The 23880-nt window shown below is 36.6% G+C and overlaps 1 protein-coding gene across 8 annotated transcripts in view; it reads left to right on the top strand.

Moving 5' to 3' along the window:
* The first annotated feature begins 7907 nt into the window (after positions 1–7907).
* dati (zinc finger protein datilografo) overlaps positions 7908–23880 on the top strand; it is an 85251-nt gene continuing 69278 nt past the window's right edge. The window contains exons 1-4 of one of the 8 annotated variants that reach the window (XM_074102778.1): positions 7908–8704; positions 10860–10922; positions 11431–11496; positions 13479–13571. In XM_074102778.1, the coding sequence (XP_073958879.1) occupies positions 8201–8704; positions 10860–10922; positions 11431–11496; positions 13479–13571 (726 nt within the window). In that variant the 5' untranslated portion in view covers positions 7908–8200. Of the gene's footprint in view, positions 8705–10859; positions 10956–11430; positions 11527–13478; positions 13572–23880 lie in introns of all 8 variants that reach the window. The other 7 variants (XM_074102775.1, XM_074102777.1, XM_074102776.1 and 4 more) reach the window with 7 other exon arrangements.

Genomic DNA, 23880 nt, shown 5'->3' with positions numbered 1-23880 from the left:
TGTTATTTATTTAGGTTAATTTAATAAAAAAGACTGTGCTTAATAAAATAAATTAAAAATATTTTTAACTTAAATTTGACTGTCAATTGCTTATAAGCGTACACAAAACACACAATTATACTTTCTTTACTACTTATAAATTGCAAACGGTCTTCATTCAGAACCTATAAATTCACAGTAGCTGTATAAATTGCTTAACAACTTTATGATCACCATATCTTATCACCTCATTACCATAACATAATAATTTTAGTGTCTCTAGAAATAAAAATAATGAACTTGTGTCGTAATATCACTTACAAGCAACAAAATACCACGTTTTATGTAAGATATTACATCCTGTAATAAGTTTTTTAAGTACTAATAACGATTTAGACATTTATAGGTATCATTTAAAGTTTTAGTAATAAAAAAATATTAAATACATTTATTTATTTATTCATCATGAATTGTACGTTTGTACATTAAAATCTTATCAAGATCATTCACTTTTTTAATTATTTCAATAAATAAATGTGTCGTTTTTCAAAAAAATTATTTTGCGTCACTTCAATCATCTGCTAATCATTAACATGCTTAAAAATATATGTATAAAAATCAAAACGCGTGGCTTAGGTTAGTGTAAGTTAGGTTAGTTTTACAAAGTTTCTAGGAGACTAGTTACACTAAAAAGTTGGTTGACCCCAAAACACACATACACACACACGCGCGCGCACACACACAAGTTTTTAAGTCTGTTTGCTTGTTACATTTTCACGTCTAAACAACTGAATCAATTTAGATGAAATTCGGTATACATAATGTATACCGGATAAAATTTATTAGTTTGAGTTCCGAGGAAAGACATAGAATACATTTTATCCCGGAAAATTGCAGGATTCCCACGGGATAGCTATAAACGGATTTTACGCGGACGGGGTCGCGAATAACAGCTAGTTTATGATATTAATACGATACAGATTTCAGTCGTGTTAGTGATTTCGAGACCCAGAGTTTACGATGGTAAATAAGGTAGACAATACATTGTTCATTTTCTACGACTCCATACTAACTTACCCCAACCCTTCACGGTTCTTCCAAAAATGATTAAAAATAGGCCGCGATGCGCGCGCCGCCCCTATACCAACTTTTATATCGGCTCCAATTTGTGGACTAGTTTGAATTTCGAATGGAATAACGGAATATGTTCGAATTATTGGAATGAGTAGTTACACTGGCCGGAAAGGATACCTCAGTTAATGGAACGGTGAGTTTTAAATTAAAAAAGGTATAGCGGCCAGTAATTTACTGTTCTGTTTCACAAATTTGATGGCTAGTAAGGCTAAATATTTAATTTACCTAGTGAATTTAAAGTTAATTAAAGGCATTGACTTACTAGCACTAGTCACCAACATAACTGATCATTTGTAAATAGAAAATGCTACTTTCCGTTTCTACCATAAAATACCTATCGATCTACGAAAAAATGACACATAACTTAGAAAGTCATAATGTATTGTTTGCCAATTTTTTCCCTCCGAAACCGTTTTTTTTTAATGTGACCTTATTTTGACCTCAATCTTTACATTTCCCATCAAAATTTTACCTTCGTCAGTTTCATTATTAGATGTACCTAACTACCTACCCAGGTATAATACGACATGCGAGAAACAACAACAGTTCCATTTCCAGGAACTAAATTCAATTTTATTCAATTACCATGCTTAAATATTACTAATGCAAAAACAACCTTACAAACACTCCACTCTATCAATCAGTACAACCAACATGAGAATCAAAATCCAAACTCCTTTCCCATTAAAAAAAAACAATAACGATTTCTAGTTCTCGAAACAAAAGGTATTTTATCATGCAATCTTGTCTCCAGTTCCCATAGACAAACAATAGCCCCTTCGCGACCAAAAAAGACCCAACCGGTTCCAAAACTAAAGGTAAAACAAAAAAGCGACAATATTAGTGCCCTTGTGCTGTTTGGAAATTTGCATATTTTGAAGGGTCAAATGATTTTGAAATGCGAATGTTTTTTTGCGCGAAGAAAGTATTATTCGGTATCACCTGCGCTTGATGTCGTTAAGGGTGGAAGACTCCCTGTTATTAATATGTTTTGAAATAAAGGGACATACCTCAGTAGCCCAGTGATTTAACATATGGCCTCTCAAACAGGGTTGTGGGTTCAAGCCCCAGGCTCGCACCTAAAAAAATTTCAAAATGTATCTACGAAATCACATTTGAAATTTACGATGAAAGAAAATATCACGAGGAAATCTGCACACTCCTGCGGAGAAATTTAATTGTGTGTGTGAAATGCTAACAAACAAAGGTGCCATAGTCATCAAAAAACAATTAAGAAAATTTGAAAAATTTTAATATCAAAGTTCAATATGAACTATTTAGCAAAGAAATCTCGATTAAAATAGCTTTCGAATAAAACCTTGCATGAAAATCGGTCCATCGGTCGGTCGGTGTTTAGGAGCTATGGCACCACAGGTAGACGTACAGACTGGTCATATTTTTAACACCCATTTTGCACGAAAACATCGCGATCATAATATGTAAGGTCACGGGTGAGCAAAGTAATTGTTAGAAAGTAGTTAATTATAGTTCGTTTTTTTTAGCATTACAAAAAGGGTAAAGGGTATTTTATTGAAAACCTTTTTTTTTAAACAGTCACTATTATGTACTTATGATACCAAAAGCATGTAAATGTTCGTCCTTGCTAATTGTTACTATTTGCTGTGACTTATTTTTCAAAACATTTAAGCAGCGCGATGTACTTTTGTTCGTAGTGAACCTACTTGTTCTCTTTTACTTTGGTGGAGGTGGAGAAGCTGCATGAGCACATTTGTTGCATAGAAGTAGCTATCATGAGGTCACGGGTGAGCAAAGTAATTGTTTTCAGTTCATCGATGTAGATGGCAGCGTTTGCTCTCGACTACGTCCGCGTAGAATTCGTTTATCGCTATCCCGCGGGAACTACGCATTTTTCCGGGATAAAACTATCCTATGTCCTTCCCCGGGACTCAAACTATCTGTCTACCGAATTTCATCAAAATCGGTTCAGCGGTTTAGACGTGATGAAGTAACAAACAAACAGACTTAAAAACTTTCGCAATTATAACATTAGTGGGAAGAATAGTATTAAAAAAACTGCAAAACAAATTAACATATGTATAAAATACCTGGCAGTTTTAAGGCGGTGTGTTCACTCACCGTGGTAAAGAATCAGCGGCCCTCCCAGGCCACGCCTGTCTATTACTTGTACCTAGCCTTATAAAGCCCATGGCATAAGGGAGAGCGATTTTTAAAACAAGACATCGTTTTCAAATGGTTAAAAGTTATGATTGACTCCGCAAATGCAAGGCAAAACCCTTGAATGCAATAGTGTTATATGAGAAAGAAAGTGAGAAAGAAGACATTTATTAACACTAGCACACAAATAAAACAAAAAATATAAAAGTGAAGGTAGTACACATACACAATTTAGTAATTGTCTGTGTGCGTGTATGTGTGTATGTATTAAAAGAGGTCAGGTACGAGTACGGTTGTTCTACTTAGTTAGTAAAAATGCGACGAATTGTAAACTTTAGATTAACGTAAAATCGATGAATATGACAACACTGCAAATTCAGGAATTTTCAAGAAATGTATTTCAACGTATGAATTAATTAGCATTATAATTGACCTATGGAGAAGCCGTGGTGACCTATCGCCTCTCAAGCAGAGGGTCGTGGGTTCAAACCCCGGCTTGCACCTCTGAGTTTTTCGAAATTCATGTGCGGAATTACATTTGAAATTTACCACGAGCTTTGCGGTGAAGGAAAACATCGTGAGGAAACCTGCACAAACCTGCAAAGCAATTCAATGGTGCGTGTGAATGTCCCAATCCGCACTGGGCCCGCGTGGGAACTATGGCCCAAGCCCTCGAAAGGAGGCCTGTGCCCAGCAGTGGGACGTATATAGGCTGGGATGTCCACTGTTGGAAATAGGCCTCCCCCATAGACCGCCAGTGGCTTCGGTTGGAAGTGGCCTGCATCCACCGTGAACCCGCGGTCGTCGAAACATTTTTTTTTACCGCTTGCTCCCCTAACTTGAACCACATGATCGTTTTATATTATAGCTATGTAGTCACTAATGATTGTGTAGTAATGACTAAGAATTGATGATCTAGCCTAGATCATTAAAACAGACATAAAGACTTAACTATATCTGTCACGGAAACTGTCATCATTACAAATTACATACTTACTTTTCTTTGTATGTACAATCGGCGTCCAATCGCGTAACGCAACCGTTTAAATTAAGTCACTGTGGAACCTTTTCTAACTAAAATTTTGTTAGTAGTTACTACTACCAACATTTGAGTGGTAGGTGCCGTCAAGGACTTTCATTCACGAGCAACCATTTCATAGTAAACGTCATAGTGACATCACATTAATTATCAAGGGAAATCGTAATGAATTTTCCTTTGAAAAGGTCCCATGGTGGCTCATGACTTTGGACCGTACATAATATACCGACCAATAAGTCAAATTTCAGGAAAATAGATCCAACCTTTTTTATCAAATATCTGGGAAACGAGCAGGCGGGTCACCTGATGGTAAGTGATCACCGCCGCCCATGGACACCTACAACATTATTAGGACTGCGGGTGCGTTGCCGGCCTAAAAGGGGAAGGGGTAGCTTAATAATATAAATGCTAGTGACAGTGTGTGCGTTTATGTGTGTTTGTTAATATTTCGCGCTTAATCATCAGAACGTATTATTTAGATGTTATGAACAACATAAACCCCTAACTATAAAGCTATTTGTAATCGCTCTATTTGTCGATCTCTAATTGATTGCTCTTCTCTACTACTCAAAGGTTCACTGCCAGAGATCCCTTCAGGGATAAGTCCATTTTTGCACTTTAGAGTTCTCTGTTTGTAAGTTAGTACCTGGGTGACAGAGCTCCGCTCGGGCTAAAACTCGGTGACCAGCGTTTTCCCAGAGATAAGACCAAGCTAGATCGATTTGTCATCCCCGAAAACCCCCACATACCAAATTTAATCGAAATCGTTGGAGCCGTTTCCACACACATACACATGCAAGAATTGCTCGTTTAAAAGTACTTATTAGATTGTGTTTTCGTTTTGTATATATTATATTAGTACTACTTTTTGACTATTTAAATATAGATAAGTATTCTTTTCAATCGATTGTTTACGTTCACACTAACACTTTTGTTTTGATAGACACTAGTGCCATCTAGTTCATTTTTCCCAAAACTGGGCAAGGTGAAAATAAGTAACAATCAAGACTTTATAAAAATAATAAATGTACTTAAATTGTATATTTAGGTATCTACTTTTGTTTATAAACATACGTATAATAGCAAATTTAAGCTAATATGCTAAATATGTATCAACTGTAACACAGGAGTTAATGAGAAAATTTAGAGACAAAAGAAAATGGCGCCACTTTCTTTGCATAATGTAGAAACATATCGTCCAATATTTTACAAGCTTTTTTTTAATTGTATTGTAAGTTAAATTTGATCGATCGAATTGAAGTGGGCATTTCAATTTATAGTTGAGCCCTGAGTTCGTCTCTCCGATTTCAACAAAATTTGGGAGGTAGACTCGGTACATGATTCCGAGCTGTAAAAACAGGGTTTCCAGATGTGTCCCCAAAAGATTGTATGCATGTATCCGTTCCGTTACGATTTTTTTAAAGGAACGGACACATCCATACAATATTTTGGGGACACATCTGGAGACCCTGTTTTTACAGCTCGGAATCACATACCTCCCGAATTTTATTGAAATCGGAGAGATAAAATCAGGGTACAACTTTAAATAGAAATGCCCGTCGGATTATGTACCTTAAAGTTGACAGCGTATCTAATGAGATACATAATTTAAGATCATACCTATTTTTGTATTTTATTCAAGAATCCAACAAGCCTTGAATTGAGTACACTTGTCTCAACTTGCCAAGTTTAGGGTTGACCTGGAATTTGGCATATGTAGGTACTTATGCGAATCTGGTGACAATCAAATGTTCTGGTTCTCCCCAATGGTTAATGGCATTAACTTGAAACTAGAACGAAAATTTAGTTATTTTTATCAAATAGCTGGCAAAAAAGCATGCGGGTCACCTGATGGTAAGTCATCACCACCGCCCATGGACACCTACAGCATTATTAGGACTGCGGGTGCGTTACCGACCTAAAGGGAAGGGGGATATTATTTCACGCCGGTATTCTGGGGTGTGGAGTTTGGATGACAATGTTTTTTTTTAAATAGTGTAGTTCCCTTGGCATTCCACACAGCAGAGCTGGAGCCCGGAGTTCGTAGTTGGCAATAGAGAGCGCTGCCCCCTCTCACACCAGGTTTCTTAGTCGCCTTTTACGACACATAGGTAGGTACGGGAAGAGATGGGTCTATCCTATTCAAAAACTGGGCACGGCACGGACTGGTAGGTAGAGTCGAAAAACTTATAAGAAAGCGGTGTATTATATTTTTTATAACAGGAGAAGTAATTCCATCGATTGTGGAAGGAAATAAAAAACATACTTTTCCCCGTAGTAACAATTCTGTGCAAAAAAAACGATTTTAATCTACCGCACTGCAATATTTTTACCATTTTCCTTAACTCACTAAAAATGTTATTGCTTTTTACAAACGATTGATGACAGTTACATGAAAATTATTAAAGAATACGATTAAAATTTGTTAAATTTCTGCTACACGCGTAGCTTAGTACAATTATTTTTTCTAAAATCAAGTCATTCTTTTTTACCCGACTGCCTAAAGAAGAAGGGTTACCTATGTTTTCGAGCGTACGTAAAATACTATGTTACATTGTACATATTTTACCTAACAAGGCTTTTATTTCAAAATACTTAAAACCTTTGAAAATGTACTTAATCTAGACTTAATCCAAATATTATTGTTTTTTAGGTTCGCAATGAGGACACCTACCACCATCTGTTGACAATTTTCTTAAGACTTTCCTCAACGTTTCATTATTTGCAAGTACATGTCTGTTCCAAAAATGTACTAATGAAAATCAAAATTACGTATCTATTATTAATAAAGTTCCAGTATCTTGTTAAACAACTTTGTATTTGATTATATGATTAAGTTATTTCATTACTTTTCCGTTAATAAAGACAAGGTTGGCGCGCATTGCCATCTATCGGGGGGTAGCGGAAGCACCCTATAAAGCTTCATTCTATGACAATTAGAACCATTTTGCCTTAGATAGGAACCTTACGGAGATTACGTTTGAGAAAAGTTCAAATTTGTTCATGATTCATTTTCGTCTTGTAAAGTTGATAAGTTTCCTAAGAAGTATTTTTAGATTTCGTTTCTGCACTTATTACGTAGGTAGTTTTAGATGGTTCCGTTTTAGTTTGAGTTTAAGTATAGCAACGTACGTTGAACAGTAGGCAAGAAAGAATAAGAAAAAAGTTTAGGTAGGTAAACGACTACGGAAAAATGTAAACCACTTAAATACACCGTTGGCCGAAACCCCTCGGCCTAAGCCCCGCCTGAACAGAAAAAAAAACGCACCGCTAAAAGAGGCGTAGCGAAAAGAACTCGAAAAATTCCAAACGAAACAAAAATAGGGGAACGCCACGCGCGCGAGCGGGACGGGAGCTATTAAGAAAAAATCACAAAGAAATCCATTCTTTTCCATTTCCTCCCTCGCTTAGAAAAAAATTGGTAGCGTCGTCCCGTTCTGGCGCGTCGGGGTGGGTTCGGATCGCGGCCGGGCGAGCGAGAGGGCCGACAACCCTTCGGGTGCTTTCGCGCCCTTTTTAATAGTTCTTATTTCGGCCGTGGTCCGAACGGACGGAGAGGCGCGGGGCGCGCGGCCCGCGCCTCCGTTTTCTTGACCGGACGCATTTTTCCGCGGAAAAATCGTAAGGCGCGTGCGCTTGGCACAGGAGGGGATGTTCTTAGCGGCGTCTAAGGCGGGGGCGGCGCGTCTTGCTAGTTGGAGCGCCGTCTTCGCAAGGCGCGCGCGTCGCCCCACCCCGCAAGAAAGCGTCGCGACGCTAACTTTTCCACCAAGAAGTTAGTCGACGTCCGCCCGCGTCTCAAGGAGGACTCGTTTCCTCACTTTTCCCAACGTTCGCGCGGGAGTCTGACTCTACTTCTTCATTTCAGATCGCGACGCATGACTTTGTGACGACGCACAGAAACTGGAATTCATGTTGAAATACTTCAATGAGAACATATCCCTAGCGCTCCAGGAGAGGTATAGGGACCTCCATGAGTTTAGGAAGACGGAAGCGGTAGAGGAAGGGTCTCCTAGGGAGGCTAAGGTACCGAAGATAGCTGAAGAAGGGGAGCAGGTCGGCGGCGAAGGCGCGTTTGAGGCGAGCGCCCCGCCGCCGTTTCCCCGTCTCTTGGAGCAGCCTAAGGAAGAAGACAACTTCGTGGCATCGTGGTTACAGAACAGCTTTAAGATGACGGCAGCGGATACGAACGAAGCCGCTGCGGGCGGGAGTGCCTTGGACCTTAGAGCGGCGCCTCTCTCCCTGCATATCCCTGCGTTGCAGCAAGACCAGAGGTTCAAGATGCAGGACTTTTGGAGCCGGAGCCGGCCTGGCTCGCCGGCTCAAGAGCAGGAGCCGGGCCCGGCGCCGACTCCGCAACCACCCGCCACTCCAGACCACAAGATCATCACTGAGAAACTCGTCAACGAAATACAGGTGAGTTGTTTTTCTTGTTCCGCGTTTTGTTTTTGTTTTTTGACGGAAGTCTGACGTAATCAGGAAACGGTTTAAATTTTTGTCGCGAGCTCTTGTTTACTTTTGGAACGTGGTGAAAAAAAAAACGAAATGCCGCTTAAGTTGTTACGGCACTTAGGTGTTTTATTCAGTTATGAACTAATAATGTGCAAAGTTGCGCGATGAATTTTTTAAATTGTATTTTTTAAATGTGCTTTTTTCTGGAGTTTAGTAAAAGTTAAAAGTGATATTTGATACTTGATCATTTTAACTGTTTTGTGACCCGTTAGGATAAAAAATATTATTTTATGCTTTTCCTTTAGTTTTAAAATTAAAAACTAACGCAATCGCATATTATTTTTGTAGTTTCAAGAAAATCTTTTTTTTTTTGTTTAAAGTGGTAAATTAAGTAAAAATCCAAAGTACACCTAATCAGTATTTTATACCAACTCAAAATGGTTTTTTTTTTCAATAGATATGTGTTTATATTTAATTTACTTTTCAATCTGAATATATTTTAATGTTCACATTATACTTCCGGAATTATCAGAACAGTTTTTAAAAATGCTTTACCTATTTTAAATAAAATAAACAAAATAAGTTTACCTTCCGCTACGGTACTTTTCCGTCGGCAAATTTTTAAGCCAAAGTAGTGACCGAAACTTACTATTTCACCGGAAAATAAATAAGTGTATTTAACATAATTATTGTTTAGTTTAAAATATGAATTATTTTATCTTAAAAATATACTTTGACATTTTGAAAAATATTTCGCGCATGTTTTTCGTCACTTCACAAATTTTTAGATTATGTTTATGATTTTTTTGTTTCATGTTCGATATTCGAACAAACACTAGGTTCTCGAATTTAAATTTTATTTAGACCCTGCGTCTACTTTCCGCAACCAATGTGGATCGACTGACCTCAAGATTGAGGTCTCACAAAACTCGTTCCAAATTTAAATAATCCCTTCCTAAAAAACAACATATTGTAGTACCTTTGTTAAGAAAGGGTTAAGGAACTTATTATTAAATCGTTTTTGTCCTTCTGTCGCATCCGGCCCCACAAAGAACATGTAAATTACTATAATCTTTGATAATTCTATTATTTCGGTATTAGCTGTGATCAACTTGTCTTCGATATCATTTTTTCAAAGCCATATGGCAGCTAACCGATATTTTGATTACGGAACGTGTTTGTTTAACGTTTCCGTTGCGCTATAATTTTGTTTTTTGTAACTGGCCAGTGAGAACGCTATTTGAATAAACGAAGGAAAATTGCATTCCGTTTTCCGCGTTCCATTTGCGAAATATGAAAAGAAGGAATTACTTTTTAAATTTGTTTTCGGCCTGCATTTGTCTATTTCCCACGGCTCGCGGGATTAGGGGTTCATTGTGATTTCATTTTTTAATTTTTTGCGTTTTGTTTCACGAAGGGGTGTTGACAGTTATTTGTTACTGCAAATTTGTTCGAGTTTCGAGTTTTTTTGTTTTTAGAATCGTTTGAATGTCGAACCGGTTTCGGTATCCTGTTCGTTTGAAAGAGTTTTTTTTTCGTAAATAGAGATTTAACGGTTCGTCGCTTGGAAGTGGTTGCGCTTTTGTGGTTTCAGTTTTTTTCGCTAACGGCGGTTAATTGAAATTTGATTTATTAATATTTTTGCAACGCGCCGTCGAGTCAAGAGGTTGCAATCAAAATATCATATGAAATTTAATTCGATTGTTTTTTTAACAGCGCACATTTATAATGAATGTGTCTGATACTTTTATGAATATTAGAATGTAGCTAATAAATAGCTTTACGAGCCCCCGAGCTCTATCAGTTTCGTGTCGCATATGTATATCTTGATACCTTCTGAAGAAATTTGCAGCAGTTAGCATGAAACCTATTCAATTATCTTCAAATATTTGCGATCCCATAACTACATATTTTGTTATTTGCTTGCTATGTAGTAACTGGTTAAATGGGAAGTTAGTTTTTTAATTCTGATACATTTATTTTGTATCTAATTTTGCCATAAATTATGAATAACTCATGCAAAAAAAACTAAAATTGAACTTTACTCCAATTCAGCTCGCAATTCACCAATCTGTCTCTTTCTTTCACGCCTGCCTCACCATACGTTGGAACGGGACAGCAACAACAGTCTCCCTCAGCAGATTCCACCATGAGCGAGCGGTCCCTCGTTCCGTTTGCGCTGGTAAATTTACTGTCCTCACTCAGTAACATCGATGTAAATAACATTTTAACATCTACGTGTGTTTTAACTTTAAGTTAAATTTCATTATTTTAGTTGCATATTTAAAATTTCGGTTTCGCGCTTTGCATTTTTTTTCTAAAGCGATTTTTTATTTTTTAATCGCATGGATACGAGTGTTGTGTTTTACGTTGTAGTGGGTAAGTTGTTTACTAATTTTTTTGTTTTTTTTTTAATTTTCTAAACTGCTTTTTAAACAGCTTTAGTAATTCAACGCCATTGCTTGTATTGTAACAAAGATTTATAACAAACATCTAAACTTATAAATTTTCGTTAAATCTTTTACTCTAACTCTAATTTTTTCCATTCATATACTTTGTACTAAATTCTCTTGCTAATCCGAATCATTTATTGCATTTGAAAAATTCGACAAAAAAATGTAATAGTGCCAGAATTTAGAGTAAAAGAATTTAGAGAAACACAATTTAAAAAAAAACCTTTTTTTGCGCAGCAGCAGCAACAGTCGCCGACCGGCGACGCACCGATGGGTGAACGGAACATGTTGCCTTTCGCATTGGTAAATGTCCTGAATAGCCTCAATATCGATGTAATTATTTTTTTCTTTTTCACTTCACTATACACTACTACGGGAATTCACTTTTTTATTTTTCATTTTTTCGAATTTAGAACAGCATTCCCTATTTCTTTCCGTCAAGCGATAAATGAATACACGTAGAAGGGAATACAATGAGGGCTATCGTTTTTTGTCTCACTAGATGGCGCACTGTTGCGTGAGGTTTTTAAGTATGGCTTTCAAAGTCTGTTTTTACGGGTGTGAAAACAAAGTTTAGATTAAAATCATATTTAATACACCTTAAAACCGTACCATAAAAATATCGAGCATGCCACAGTGTTGCATAGTCCCCGTTTTGTTCGGAAAAAAGGGAGGACAAAGGTTTCCGAAAGACAAAACTGTCTCAAAACACAGACATTCATTGCCCCGGAACGCATATTTGCCATAATTAATTTCAGATATTGCAAAATATTCACAAAAATATTCTAATTATAAATAAACCCGCGTAGCTCACCCAAAAACTATGAGATTTGACATTTCGGAGACCTCACGCTACACTAGCGCCTCTAGCGGCGAATTCATACGCGATAGCCCTCATTGTAGCCCCGCGCGTTAAGTATACGATAGGGTAGGTATTGTAGGACACGAATGGCTGCCTACATAATGTGTGTTCGAAAGAATGTAAATTTAAAAATATATGACATAACAGAGTTTCTGCAGTCGGTCTAGAACTATCGACACATGTATTAACTGAAGTTTAAATAAAATAACATAAGAGTTAGGGGCTGTTTCACCATCCATTGATTAGTGTTAACTGACGGTTAAATGTGATGTCGTCTCCGTCTATTCGAACAAAACAAATAGAGACGGCATCACATTTAACCGTCAGTGCTTATTCTTTTAAATAAGGCTTTTTATAGAGTTGTGGACCGTCTGTCCACAACAGTATATATAGCTTCCTTATCAAAAACATATTATATCAGTTAGATTATCAATAAATATTGGACCTGTATTTTTTTTGTCAGTCAGACAATAAATACAAAGATGAGGCGCGTCAAATCTCGGGAGATGGGGCCCGTAAAGTCACGACGTGCTCAAAAGTGTCGCACGGCGTAAATTTACGCGGGCCTTTAACTGCTTATATCTTAATTTTTATTTTAACTGACGAAGTAAATACACCCAATATTTTCCGGTACGAACCGACGGACTAATTACATTTTTAGAAAATTAGACTGTTATGATCTCTGTTTTTCAAAACGCTTAGAAAAATCGCAACTCTTTAAGTCTAACATGTTTTATTTGACTCACTTCGTCCGCCAATTTTTAAATGACACTTACATTTTTGATATCATCGTCAAGCGGCTTTAAAGAAATAGTGTTTACGTTTGCAAAACGCTTACCTTATGTTACTTATTCCTGGTGTTTTCACCATATACGAATTTAATTTTGAACTGGAATAAACTAAAACCTGTATCCGCTACCTATCAGTATAACCGCAACGGAGTAGTTATATTCATGGACCTCCGCGAAATAACGGCTAATTTAAGAAAAAGCTAAAAAGAAAATAAACTTACAAGTTTGGTAGAGTAGATAAACCTCCTCTTTTTACCGTAACTGTCCACATTATATCGCAATCTTCGGTAAAATTATAATATTATATAGTTATCATTGGTTATTATTACACGCTTAAGGCAAATATTGACATTTTAATAAAGTGAGTTCCCGTAAATACCTATTACATTGTCTATCATCTTATAGCCAACAATAAAATAAAAATCTTTCTTCCTTGCATGCGTCTAATTTTATTTTCTTGAAAAAACCAAGTCTGATATAAAACATTTTTCTCTAAAAGTTAATCAAACTGATACTGGCTTGCAATTCATAACGCTTCTGGCTCTTAGAATTCGAATACCAAAATTTAAATTTAGAACTTCCTCTACTATAAGCTTCTGTCGCCTGTCATTAACAACTCGCTTTTCTCACAGCAACAAGCGAGATCGGGGCAGAGCATCAGCGAGCGAACATTGGAGGAGTGCTGGTCGACACTTCAGCGAGTGAGTTGGCACCTGTTTCAATGCGTATTGTTATCTTCCAAGGGTAAGGGACGTGGCGGTTGCTGTGTGACGATCTTTCCAAATTTGAAATTACTGTAATTTTGCTTTCTTTTTTTTCAATATGTTAAGAGACTTGAGGAATCGGTTACAGTCCCTATTTACGCACGATTGAAACTGATTTAACTTGTTTTACTTAAAAAAAAACTTTTACTTTTTTGTTCCAAAAAGAAGCGTCACTCAGAAGCCAAAGCATAATCCCTAAATAAAAGGGTATTGGTATAACCAATAACTCACAATTATAAGGTGAGTTCATTTAACTAACTTACTGTAAAAATTCCCACAATTTTATTTTCGCACCGGGAAGATTTTATCAGAAAAAGCAGCGGGTGGCAAAGGAAACACGGAACAGTCAGCCATAAAATATCTAGGCTCGATCTATTGCATATTCATTACTGGCAACATTTTCGCATAGAATCGATCTAGATAAAAAATACTGGCTACGATTAAACGCTTAGGGCGTTAACAATTTATTTAATCGCGATTTTTTGTAACTGGCCATCTGCAGACAAGGTGCTGTATGTATCCAGGAAGTGAGCACTTGCTCTGTATTTGTAGGTTTTTAGGGTTGCCAGTTTCAAAATATGATACTTAAGAAAAAATACCAACCTTCTAACACATTAAAAATTATATTAAAAATAAATTACATAATGATTAAAACGTCGAAAGAATTTACTGTTTTTAAATTATCGGCCAATGATAATGTGGCTCTTCTGACAGATGAAATGTCGTTAGGTGACGTGTATCGTGAGGTCTATTTGAGGTTACAGTTTTACTTGCTATTGGTCCACTTAGTTATAAGCCAATTCAAACATGATGTAAATGTCAAAATCATCAAACGTTCCTCACGCGCCAACTAGCCAGTCACAAAATGCGTATTCTTAAAAAATATATATATATAATTAGCAGTTATCACGTAGTTATTCACAATGTCATTCTTGGTTTCTTATTATTAAAGCCCCAAAGCTTTCTCGTGACTCTTTGCCATCGACCCGTGCTCTAAGAATAAACTAGCGAGTAAAAAAGAAACTTTTTAAAACATTCGCTACGGCACACACTTTTAAAAGTACATTTTGAAAAAGAACAAAAACTCACAGGTGGTTAAAAAAATAAAGGGATCCGCGACGTCGGCCGAACAAAAAGTGCGCTCGTACTGCACTTGATCTTTGAAGAGACGGACAAAGAATGTGTGGAGACAACATTAAGCGACATGAAATAAAATAACAAAGTAAAAAATACGGGGACAATGAACGTGTTAACGTGATCGCGCGGGAATGGTTTATGCCTTATAAAGCTATGCTTAGAGCTACTTAGAAACAATGTAGCAGTTTGGATGTCAAATAAATAAATAAGCTAAATGAAAATATACTAGTTTTGAAGTTTAGTCAGTTGTAAGATCAATAAAAAACATTTCTCTAATTGTATTTTTTGTAATGGTATGGTTATCACCCATTTTAATTGACCGTGCGTGAGCGAAGCGAAAGCGATGCGTCTCCGTTTCAGCCTGGGCAGAAATTCTAAAGTATGCCTCCGAGTCCGGCTGTTTTCCTCTAAAGGTCGTATTTCTCTATTTTGATCGATTCTTGTAAAATGTTGTATGCATCTTAGGTTCTATTATTATAGTTTTTCTTGGTGTCGAAGCTAATGGGGTTGAAAAATTAAAAACCCCTATTTTAGCCACTTTGAAAAACTTACAAGGTACCTATAGATACAGCTTACCTACAAAGCCACTAGTTTAACTCATGGCGACTCTACACATCTCCTTTTCAAAAGTACTCGATACATGTTCCCGAAAAAAACACCTCAGCATTTGCATGTCGATCGCAATGAATTTATAGTTATTGCCGGTAGATTTATTACTGGCCGCTTTACGAAAAAAACCGCCGAATATGACCGCGTTCCGAATCTGAAATTCAAATTGCAATTGTTTTTCGTTCGAAATTGAGACGATTTTGACGTTGGTACCGACATGTGTTTTTACTTTTTTCCGCCTTTTTATGCAAGTTGCCAGTAACGAAAAGATTTTTAAGCGTTTTTATGCCATTGTAAATCAATTCGGTGATGTCGTTTTTGCGTGTCGGCGTCTCTGTTATAAATATTGTTTTAAAAATGTTTTTAATGATGTACGAAGGGTTGGCGTCGGGAGATGTTTTATTGTCGAGGATTCTATATTTAGAGAGTTGTTTAAAAAGTAATAAGAAATGCGAGCACGGTTTTTGCTGATGCCCGTAATCAGCTACTAAATTTAAACCACAGCCTTTTAAAAAAAGAACTAAATTTTTCTAAGCGTTCCGACATGCAGCAAAAATAGCAAAATGTTAAAAATAAACGTTCAAATTTAATAAAGGAAAAGTATTCGAAACGTACTTCGAAATATAATTACAACAGAAAAAGTTACAAACTTTTTAAGCGAGGCATAGACATCGAGATTGTTTTTTTAATAAAACTCGGACTACGAAGGGAGGGCAATTCTGGAAAGTGTCCGAAAGGGGGTAGGGTGGCGTTTAAAAAATCGCTTAAACGAGCAAAGTGCTACACTTAATAGGTTGTGAAGTGCAGTCGATTTTAAAAGAGGTTTTAGTAAAACGAAGTTTGCCTGTGTCCATAGGTACCTAACTAGTTTAAGGGTGTTCTTTCATCGAAACTGAAGACGTAGAATCGTTTTAGTTGAAGTCCACGTTTTGTTCTGAGCCCCTGCACAAATGTCATATATCTCGGCCTATATACGTACCACTATCGGCCACAGTGCAGATTGAGAACTTTACACAAACCGTTACATAGCCCTAATAGAACGCGAATGCGCGATCATCGTAGGTTCGCGCGAATTTTATTCGTACAAACGCGCGATCAAACATATTGAACTCGAATAGGTGTCCTAACTGACAATCGCACGATCGCACGATTGTCACGAGAACCTATGATGATCGCGCATTCGCGTCCTATTAGGACGATGCCTAAATTCGTGATTAATTTGAAATGTCATCATCATCATCATCAGCCTACAGCAGTCCACTGCTGGACACAGGCCTCTTCCATGACGCGCCACAACACTCTGTCTTCAGCCCCTCGCATCCATCCGCCGCCAGCGATCCTCTTAAGGTCGTCCGTCCTACACTACGTTTTCCCGTCCGTGGTCTCCATTCGAGGACTCGTCTGCTCCACCGTTCATCGGTCCTGCGACAGTGGCCAGCCCAACGCCACTTCAGAGAACTAATTCTCTGAGCAACGTCGGTGACTTTAGTTCTTTGTCGTATAATGTGATTTCGGATTTTATCCTTCAAAGAAACCCCTAGCATTGCTCTCTCCATAGCCCGCTGAGCGACCTTGAATTTGTGGATTAGTCCCGCAGTCAAGGTCCACGTTTCGGCTCCGTAGGTTAAAACTGGTAGGACGCACTGGTTGAAGACTTTCGTTTTTAGGCACTGAGGGATGTCCGACGACAAGATATGCCGAAGTTTCCCGAAAGCAGCCCAGCCCAACTGTATTCGCCCATTAGCCTCTTTCTCAAAGTTGTTTCTACCGAGTTGTATTATCTGACCAAGATATACATACTCAGAAATATACTCATATTTGAAATGTAATTCGTACATAAACTTCAAAAAACTTAGAGGTCCGGATTTGAATCCCTCGAGAGACCACAAGTAGCACCACTAGCTCGATCACGACGGCTCTCTCCCCCTTATGAGTGAGTTATAATTTAACGCGCTATGGTTATATTAGAATAGGTTGCATAGTCGTTAAGTTTCCCTGAATTTTCTAACTTTTTTGACCATCTTGCTTTTTAGGGTTCCGTAGCCAAAATGGCAAAACGGAACCCTTATAGTTTCGCCACGTCTGTCCGTCCGCGGCTTTGCTCAGGGACTATCAATACTAGAAAGCTGTAATTTTGCACGAATATATATGCAAACTATGCCGACAAAACGGTATAATAAAAAACATTTTTTTTGAGTATCTCCCATAGACGTAAAGTGGGGTTGTTTTTGTTTTCTCATCTAACCTTGTAGTGTGAAGTATCGTTGGAGAGGTCTTTTAAAACCATTAGGGGGTTGCTAAAACGATTTTTCGATTCAGTGAGCGTTCTAAATCTAAAACGGTGGGTGGAAAAATTTGAAAAAAATCAAGATGGTAGTAAGTATATCAAACTTACAAGGAAAACTATAAGGGTTAAGTTTTCTTTAGAATTATTAGTAGTTTAAGAGTAAATAGCAGCCTAAGGTATAAAATATACCTAAACTTGGAATATTCCGTACAAAATACGAAATCCTAAGAAAAATAATTAATTACTTAATTTTTTCGTAATAGCTAGGGAACCCTATTTCGGGCGTGCCGACACGTTCTTGACCGGTTTTTTTAACAACTTTCTACAGTGTTAGAAAACTTAAAAAAATATGGATGAAATTGGTACAAAACGGTTTTCACGTTATGGTGTGATCAAGGGTAAAGATTAATTTTTGTATATATGTAAATTTGAGAGTTGGGTGTCAGTTTATCATTCAGTTCGTATGTTCATAGGTTGTTTCACCGGTTTTGAGATATTGAACTTTAAAATGACAATGCCGGGCTTAACTTTTCTAAGTTGTTGCAGTTATGCTGTTCTTTAACGCATAATAACCCATTTTCAACTTAATCTTCCGAATGAACTTCGTGTAAAACATCCTTAACTGTCCAGTAAAGTACTATAGATAACGTGGTTAAAAAGATTTATTTAGCGCCGTTTGCGGGGCGCCATCTATCGCCACATTTTTTGTCGGTGGCAATTTTCTTCAACCCTTTAAACGCTTGAGAAATTAATCATGACTTATACTTTTATTAAAAAAACTGGTGTAAGTTAAAAGGCAGTGTTAAATAAATACGTTTATTAAACTTGCAATGTTCATAAATGTACATGACAAGGGAACTGAATCGCGTACCAGGGAACCTTTGTCCTAGGTTCTAATATAATATACTACTTCACGTCCAATAAATACGTATGTACAGTCACCAGCATTAATATCTACCACAGTGGAGCGTGCAAAAATATCTGACACGTCCTTCCGGCCCTAGAAATAGAGTCGTATTAGATATTAGTATACGCTTGTTGTGTCAGATATTGGTGCTGGTGACTGTACAATAGAGAATAATGATTATGAAATATTAAGAAAAGGTTCCACCGTATGTGGTTCAGTTTTCAGGAATTTACAGTTGTCTTCAAATCTTGCCAGTCGCTAGTGTTCAATGGTGTGTGTGAAGAGAAATGTGTGTGTTAAGCAATTCAATGGTGTGTGTGAAGTTCCCAATCCGCACTGGGCCCGCGTGGGAACTACGGCCCAAGCCCTCTCATTCTGAGAGGAGGCGTGTGGGCTGGGATTGTTATTATATTATTTATTAAGCACATGAATTTCGAATGTAACATGAATTCCGAAAAACTTAGAAGTGCGAGGCCGGGCTTGAAGCCACGATCCACTGTTTGAGAGGCCATAGGCAAAACCACTTAGGCCACCACGACTTTCTACTCAAAAAAAAAAGCTACGCGCTATAACTTAAAACCTACTAACTTAAAAAAGACTTCGCACCGCAAAAAACGTCGCCACCCCGTTATAACTCATACTTTGCGTTTTTTGAGGAAAGTTGTTAATTTATTTCGCAATTAGCGGTTAAGACACTTTACCCGGGGACGTTATAAGAAAACTTTTTCATTGCTCGTAAAAAATGTTGTTTTTTCGGACACCTGTTCTGTTTCTGAATATTTTATTAGATACGATGTTTGGGAAGTTATTTAAGAAAATGTATACTTACCTAATAAAGGGTGTTTTGATATTTCATCTATAATTTTAAATGGGTTGACTTATTAAGCATTGCTTTTATAAACAGCACTGCGCAGTCCGATGCGGCCCTATCAGATTGTGACATGTTGTGTTTATTATATAAAACTAAAAAGCATGTCGTCACTATTTTGATAAAATCTCGTAACTAAAATCAATACGGCAACAAAGTTGACTCTCGAAATAATTTTTATCGATATTGGGATACGAGATTTATAAATTAATGACGATAAAATATAAAAATAAAATCAATATTATAAAATACCTTAATACAATTGACACCAATTGATCTAGTCTTAAACTAAGCAAAACTATGGCAATGGAAACTAGGCAACGGATAAACATAAGTATGTATATAGATAAATATATACTTAAATACATAAAACTTCTAAGACCCAAAATCCTAATATTCATACAAATATCTGCCTGACCGAGGATCGAACCCGGGACCTTAAGCTTCAAAGCTTATAGTTAGGTTCTATAAACACTTAGCAATCCAACCGTCATTTTTAAAATGGCGGCTTTTTAAAAATGACGATGTAAATGCTTCTTAACTAAAATGGCCAGACTAATAAGCTTTTGACGGAAAATCCCAGAGGGAGTTAAATAAAACGTTTAATTAGAAAACATCACACAAATACTAAATACCACAAAAACATAATTTCTATTCATATTCAAAAATTAACCTAACAGCTTTAAAAATAGGGTTCGTTTTTAATTACTTGAAATTATGTACATAGGACCTGTATGAGTTGACAATTAGACTTATAAGCACATGCAAATTGGCGCCAAGGCACTATGAAAAAAACTGAGTAAAAATTAGATTTCTCTAAACACCGACTAACGAATCTTGATACTTTCAGATTAAATAATATAAATCGCACTATCACAGCGTCATAACAACTCGATTCCAACTAAGTTGCTTATTTTTTTTATATGACGTCAGAGCTAAAAAGTATGGAAAAGTTTGTTGACAGTAACATCTATCTAGGAGATGTAACTGAAGGCAACCCTAGCTTACGCTTTTTTCGCTCTCCAGGTTTCCTAACAAAAATGATCATTTCACACTACCACTAGGTACTTACTTCATTTTATAATGTTCACTTCTGGGCAGTAGCCTCCTTTACCCCACTTTTAATCTGTTTTCTGCTTTAACTCTGCTGATAATATAAGCTCTTACTAGTACCCGCAGTTACGCCTCCACTATAGGTCCTCGATCCTTATTCCATGATAATTTCGCAAAATCCGTCCTTAATCTTTAGGTATCTGAACATATCTAAAACGAAAACTCTTGCAAAATTACGGCATTGTAGGTCCACAGGCTTGTTAAATTTGCATTTTATTAACCTTATATTTCGCCAAATGCACAATAGTTTGTTGAAAATCAATCCTTATTTTTAATGTTATGAGTATAAATACCTGCAGAACTACTATCCCTACTATATTAAGTCACAAGTATTATCAGTTCAGTCACATCACTAAGGTAGTTTTTGACAAAAATTAGTTAAAATTATTTTCTTTAATGAAAGTATCCATCAAACATGCTTATAATTTGCATTTAAATACTTCTTTAATGCACTTTGTCTCGTGGTAAAATTGATTGAAAATTTATAGTGCTTACATAAGTGTAGGTATGTAGCAAAGCACACATCACAGATTAGTGAGAAACCGGGTTCAATTCCGACCTAAGCTTTAAAATTTCCGTTTTTTTATGTAGGTATTCTCGTTGCAATATTATTCAGATAAAATATTTTCTAACGGGAAAACTACAAAATAAACACTAAAATTTGGAAATAAACATCTAAGTCTTAAAGTGAGCAAGTATCAAGAACACCTAACCCCTGTATATAACCTAATGGCTCGTGCTAAAGCAAAAAAGACGACGGAGATAAAAATTAGTTGAAATTAAAAGAGGCTAACGAACGCCATTCTTGCCTGGCCCTCTTGCCTCTTGCCTCTACCCCTCTTGCCATCTTCGTACTAATTCATGCCTTATTTGCTCGATTTGAATCCTGTTTAATTTTCTCGGAAAAAAATTGGTATGATTTCTTACGAGATTTAATTTAAATTGCAACGTTTGTGTGTTAAATGTCTTCACATATCGAACAAGACGACTTTGTAGAATTGCATTGGAATTTGTTTAGGATACAGGGTGGCACACTTAGATCAGTCAGTATGGACAATTTTAAAATTATAAGACATACAAAGATCTGTCCTTAAGAAGCATGTCATCGATTTTAATAACAAGAAAAATTGCGTACATAAATAAAAAAGACTTGTACTCAGATCGGGAATCGAACCTGGTCGAATTGAAAAATAATTACCTTGTTTCTATTTGGATATCGATTGTGTAGGTCATACGCAGTTAATGCTACTTACTGTGAAACATGATATCTTAAATGAATAAAATATCTACATTTTGCAATTACAGTGTATTTTATATACTTTGACTAATAATATATACTATAAAATAAATAACAAAGATTTCTTATAATAAAGATTTCAGTCTATTCCCATTCCAACGAGAACATCTGCTTTTATTAACATTTTACTAAGGTAATTAATTACTTTGAAAGCACGAGTAAATTGTTATTTCCAGTTCAAATGCTACTGTAAGTGTTAACTTTTGTTACCCAAATTTAATGAAAATAAATAAATAAATAATTTGAAGAACTTAATTACCCTATTAATAATTTCGGAGTCATGTAACAACACATCCACAACTAACTCAACTTGTCCGTAATCCGTAACTCAAATTGCGGTCGTTTATAGCGTATATTTTGATATACCTCCAAAACCCATGGGGCGCGAGACAGAATTATGCTTGGCCTATTTTTAATCTTCAAATCTCTTGGTCACAAGAAGAGTTAAAGTATGATAATTGCAACATCCTGTAGACTTGACTCGGCAACTTTAATCGGCGATTGCTTATAATAGTTTCGCAAATAGCAATTATTGTTGCTGTATAATTTAGTGTGTCGCTCCGTTGACTCCAAAGTACTAAACTGAGTACTAGTTTTTTTTTGTATTGTAGTTTGTGGCTTATTAACTAATTTCATGGTCGTTTGACTTGGTTAATTAGTTATCCAGTGTTGACAAAGGGTTAAAAAAATGTTTTTACGGCTTACGACGCCTAGGTTCGATTCCCAGTCGAGGTGGAATTCGTATGGAAAATATGATACGTTTGCCCTTGTGACTTCTTCCGGTAAAATTCTTTGAGTTATCGTGTTAGAACTATGCAATTTTCTGGAATAAAAACATCCCAGTCATTCCTATTCAAAATAATATAAAATGTATATCTATCATTACACATTCCAGTTATTCATACTAATATTATAAATGCGAAAGTGTGTGTGGTTGTATGGTTGTCCGTCTTTTGCGTCGAAACGGAGCGACATAGGCTACTTTTTATCCCGGAAAAATACACAATTCCCGAGGGAACAGCGCGCGATAACCGAATTCCACGCAGGCGATGCCGCGGGCAAAAGCCAGTTTATTATAATTTTTAATAATTTTTGATTACCTATTCTTGTCTATATTTGTACCTGATTGTACGTGTTTTATGTATGTAGCTGCCTAATCTCTAGAACTAATCAACCGATTAAAAACTTCTTGGTAGAAATCTACTCTATTCCAAATTAAAATAAGCTAGAGCAGAATTCCGCGGATCGGCTAGCGTAGCGTAGGACGTCCACCAAAGAGATGGATGGATGACCTGGTTAAAGCCGCGGGTTCACGGTGGATGCAGGCCGCTTCAAACAAGCAACTGTATGTATAGGTCTATGCAGGAGGCCTATGACCAACAGCGATCCTACGGCTGGTATGATGATGATGATGACGTGCGGAATTCCCGCGTTGTTGAAACGGCGACTTCTATGGATCATAAAACAAGTACTTTGATAACTTACATCCTAAAAAAATGCAACTTTATGTGAAATTGAAAACATAAAAAAACCGTAAAATAGTGACTCACGTACATCGCGAAAAAAATGTGAACCGATTGACATTTGTCCTTTTTTAAAAACCTTGTACCGTTTTAAACTTATCGCAAACCTTCTTTTTATCGCGACTTAACAATACTGGCACTTTTTTATCACGCTGTCAATTTAAAAATAAAACAATCGTAAACATTTTTTTTTCGCATAAAAGACCACCTACAAGACATAGTATTAAAAACTCGATAAAGAAAGGGAATAAGATGTAAAAAGTGGAGGGAAAAAGTACTGAGCGAGTGCGAGCGGGCGAAAAACTGCAGTTCGCTGTCCCTGTCGCGCTGTTAGCGGACTGAGAGGTCTTGATGCTTTTGCTATTTAAGTTAGTAAGTCGTATAAATAGCGAAGTATTAGTTTGAGGGATGTTTTTACAAGCTTTTATTTAGTTGTGTCTGTACAAATATTAGAAGTTAGATTTGATCCACTTTCAGTAGTTTGGCATAGTTAAGTTAAGTGACAACACAATAATCTAGTAGTGGCGGG

The sequence above is a fragment of the Choristoneura fumiferana genome, chromosome 19 (assembly GCF_025370935.1).
Source record: "Choristoneura fumiferana chromosome 19, NRCan_CFum_1, whole genome shotgun sequence".
Taxonomy (NCBI): Eukaryota; Metazoa; Arthropoda; class Insecta; order Lepidoptera; family Tortricidae; genus Choristoneura; species Choristoneura fumiferana.
The sequence above is the reverse complement of the archived record's forward strand: the minus strand, read 5'-3'. Positions and strand labels throughout refer to the sequence as shown.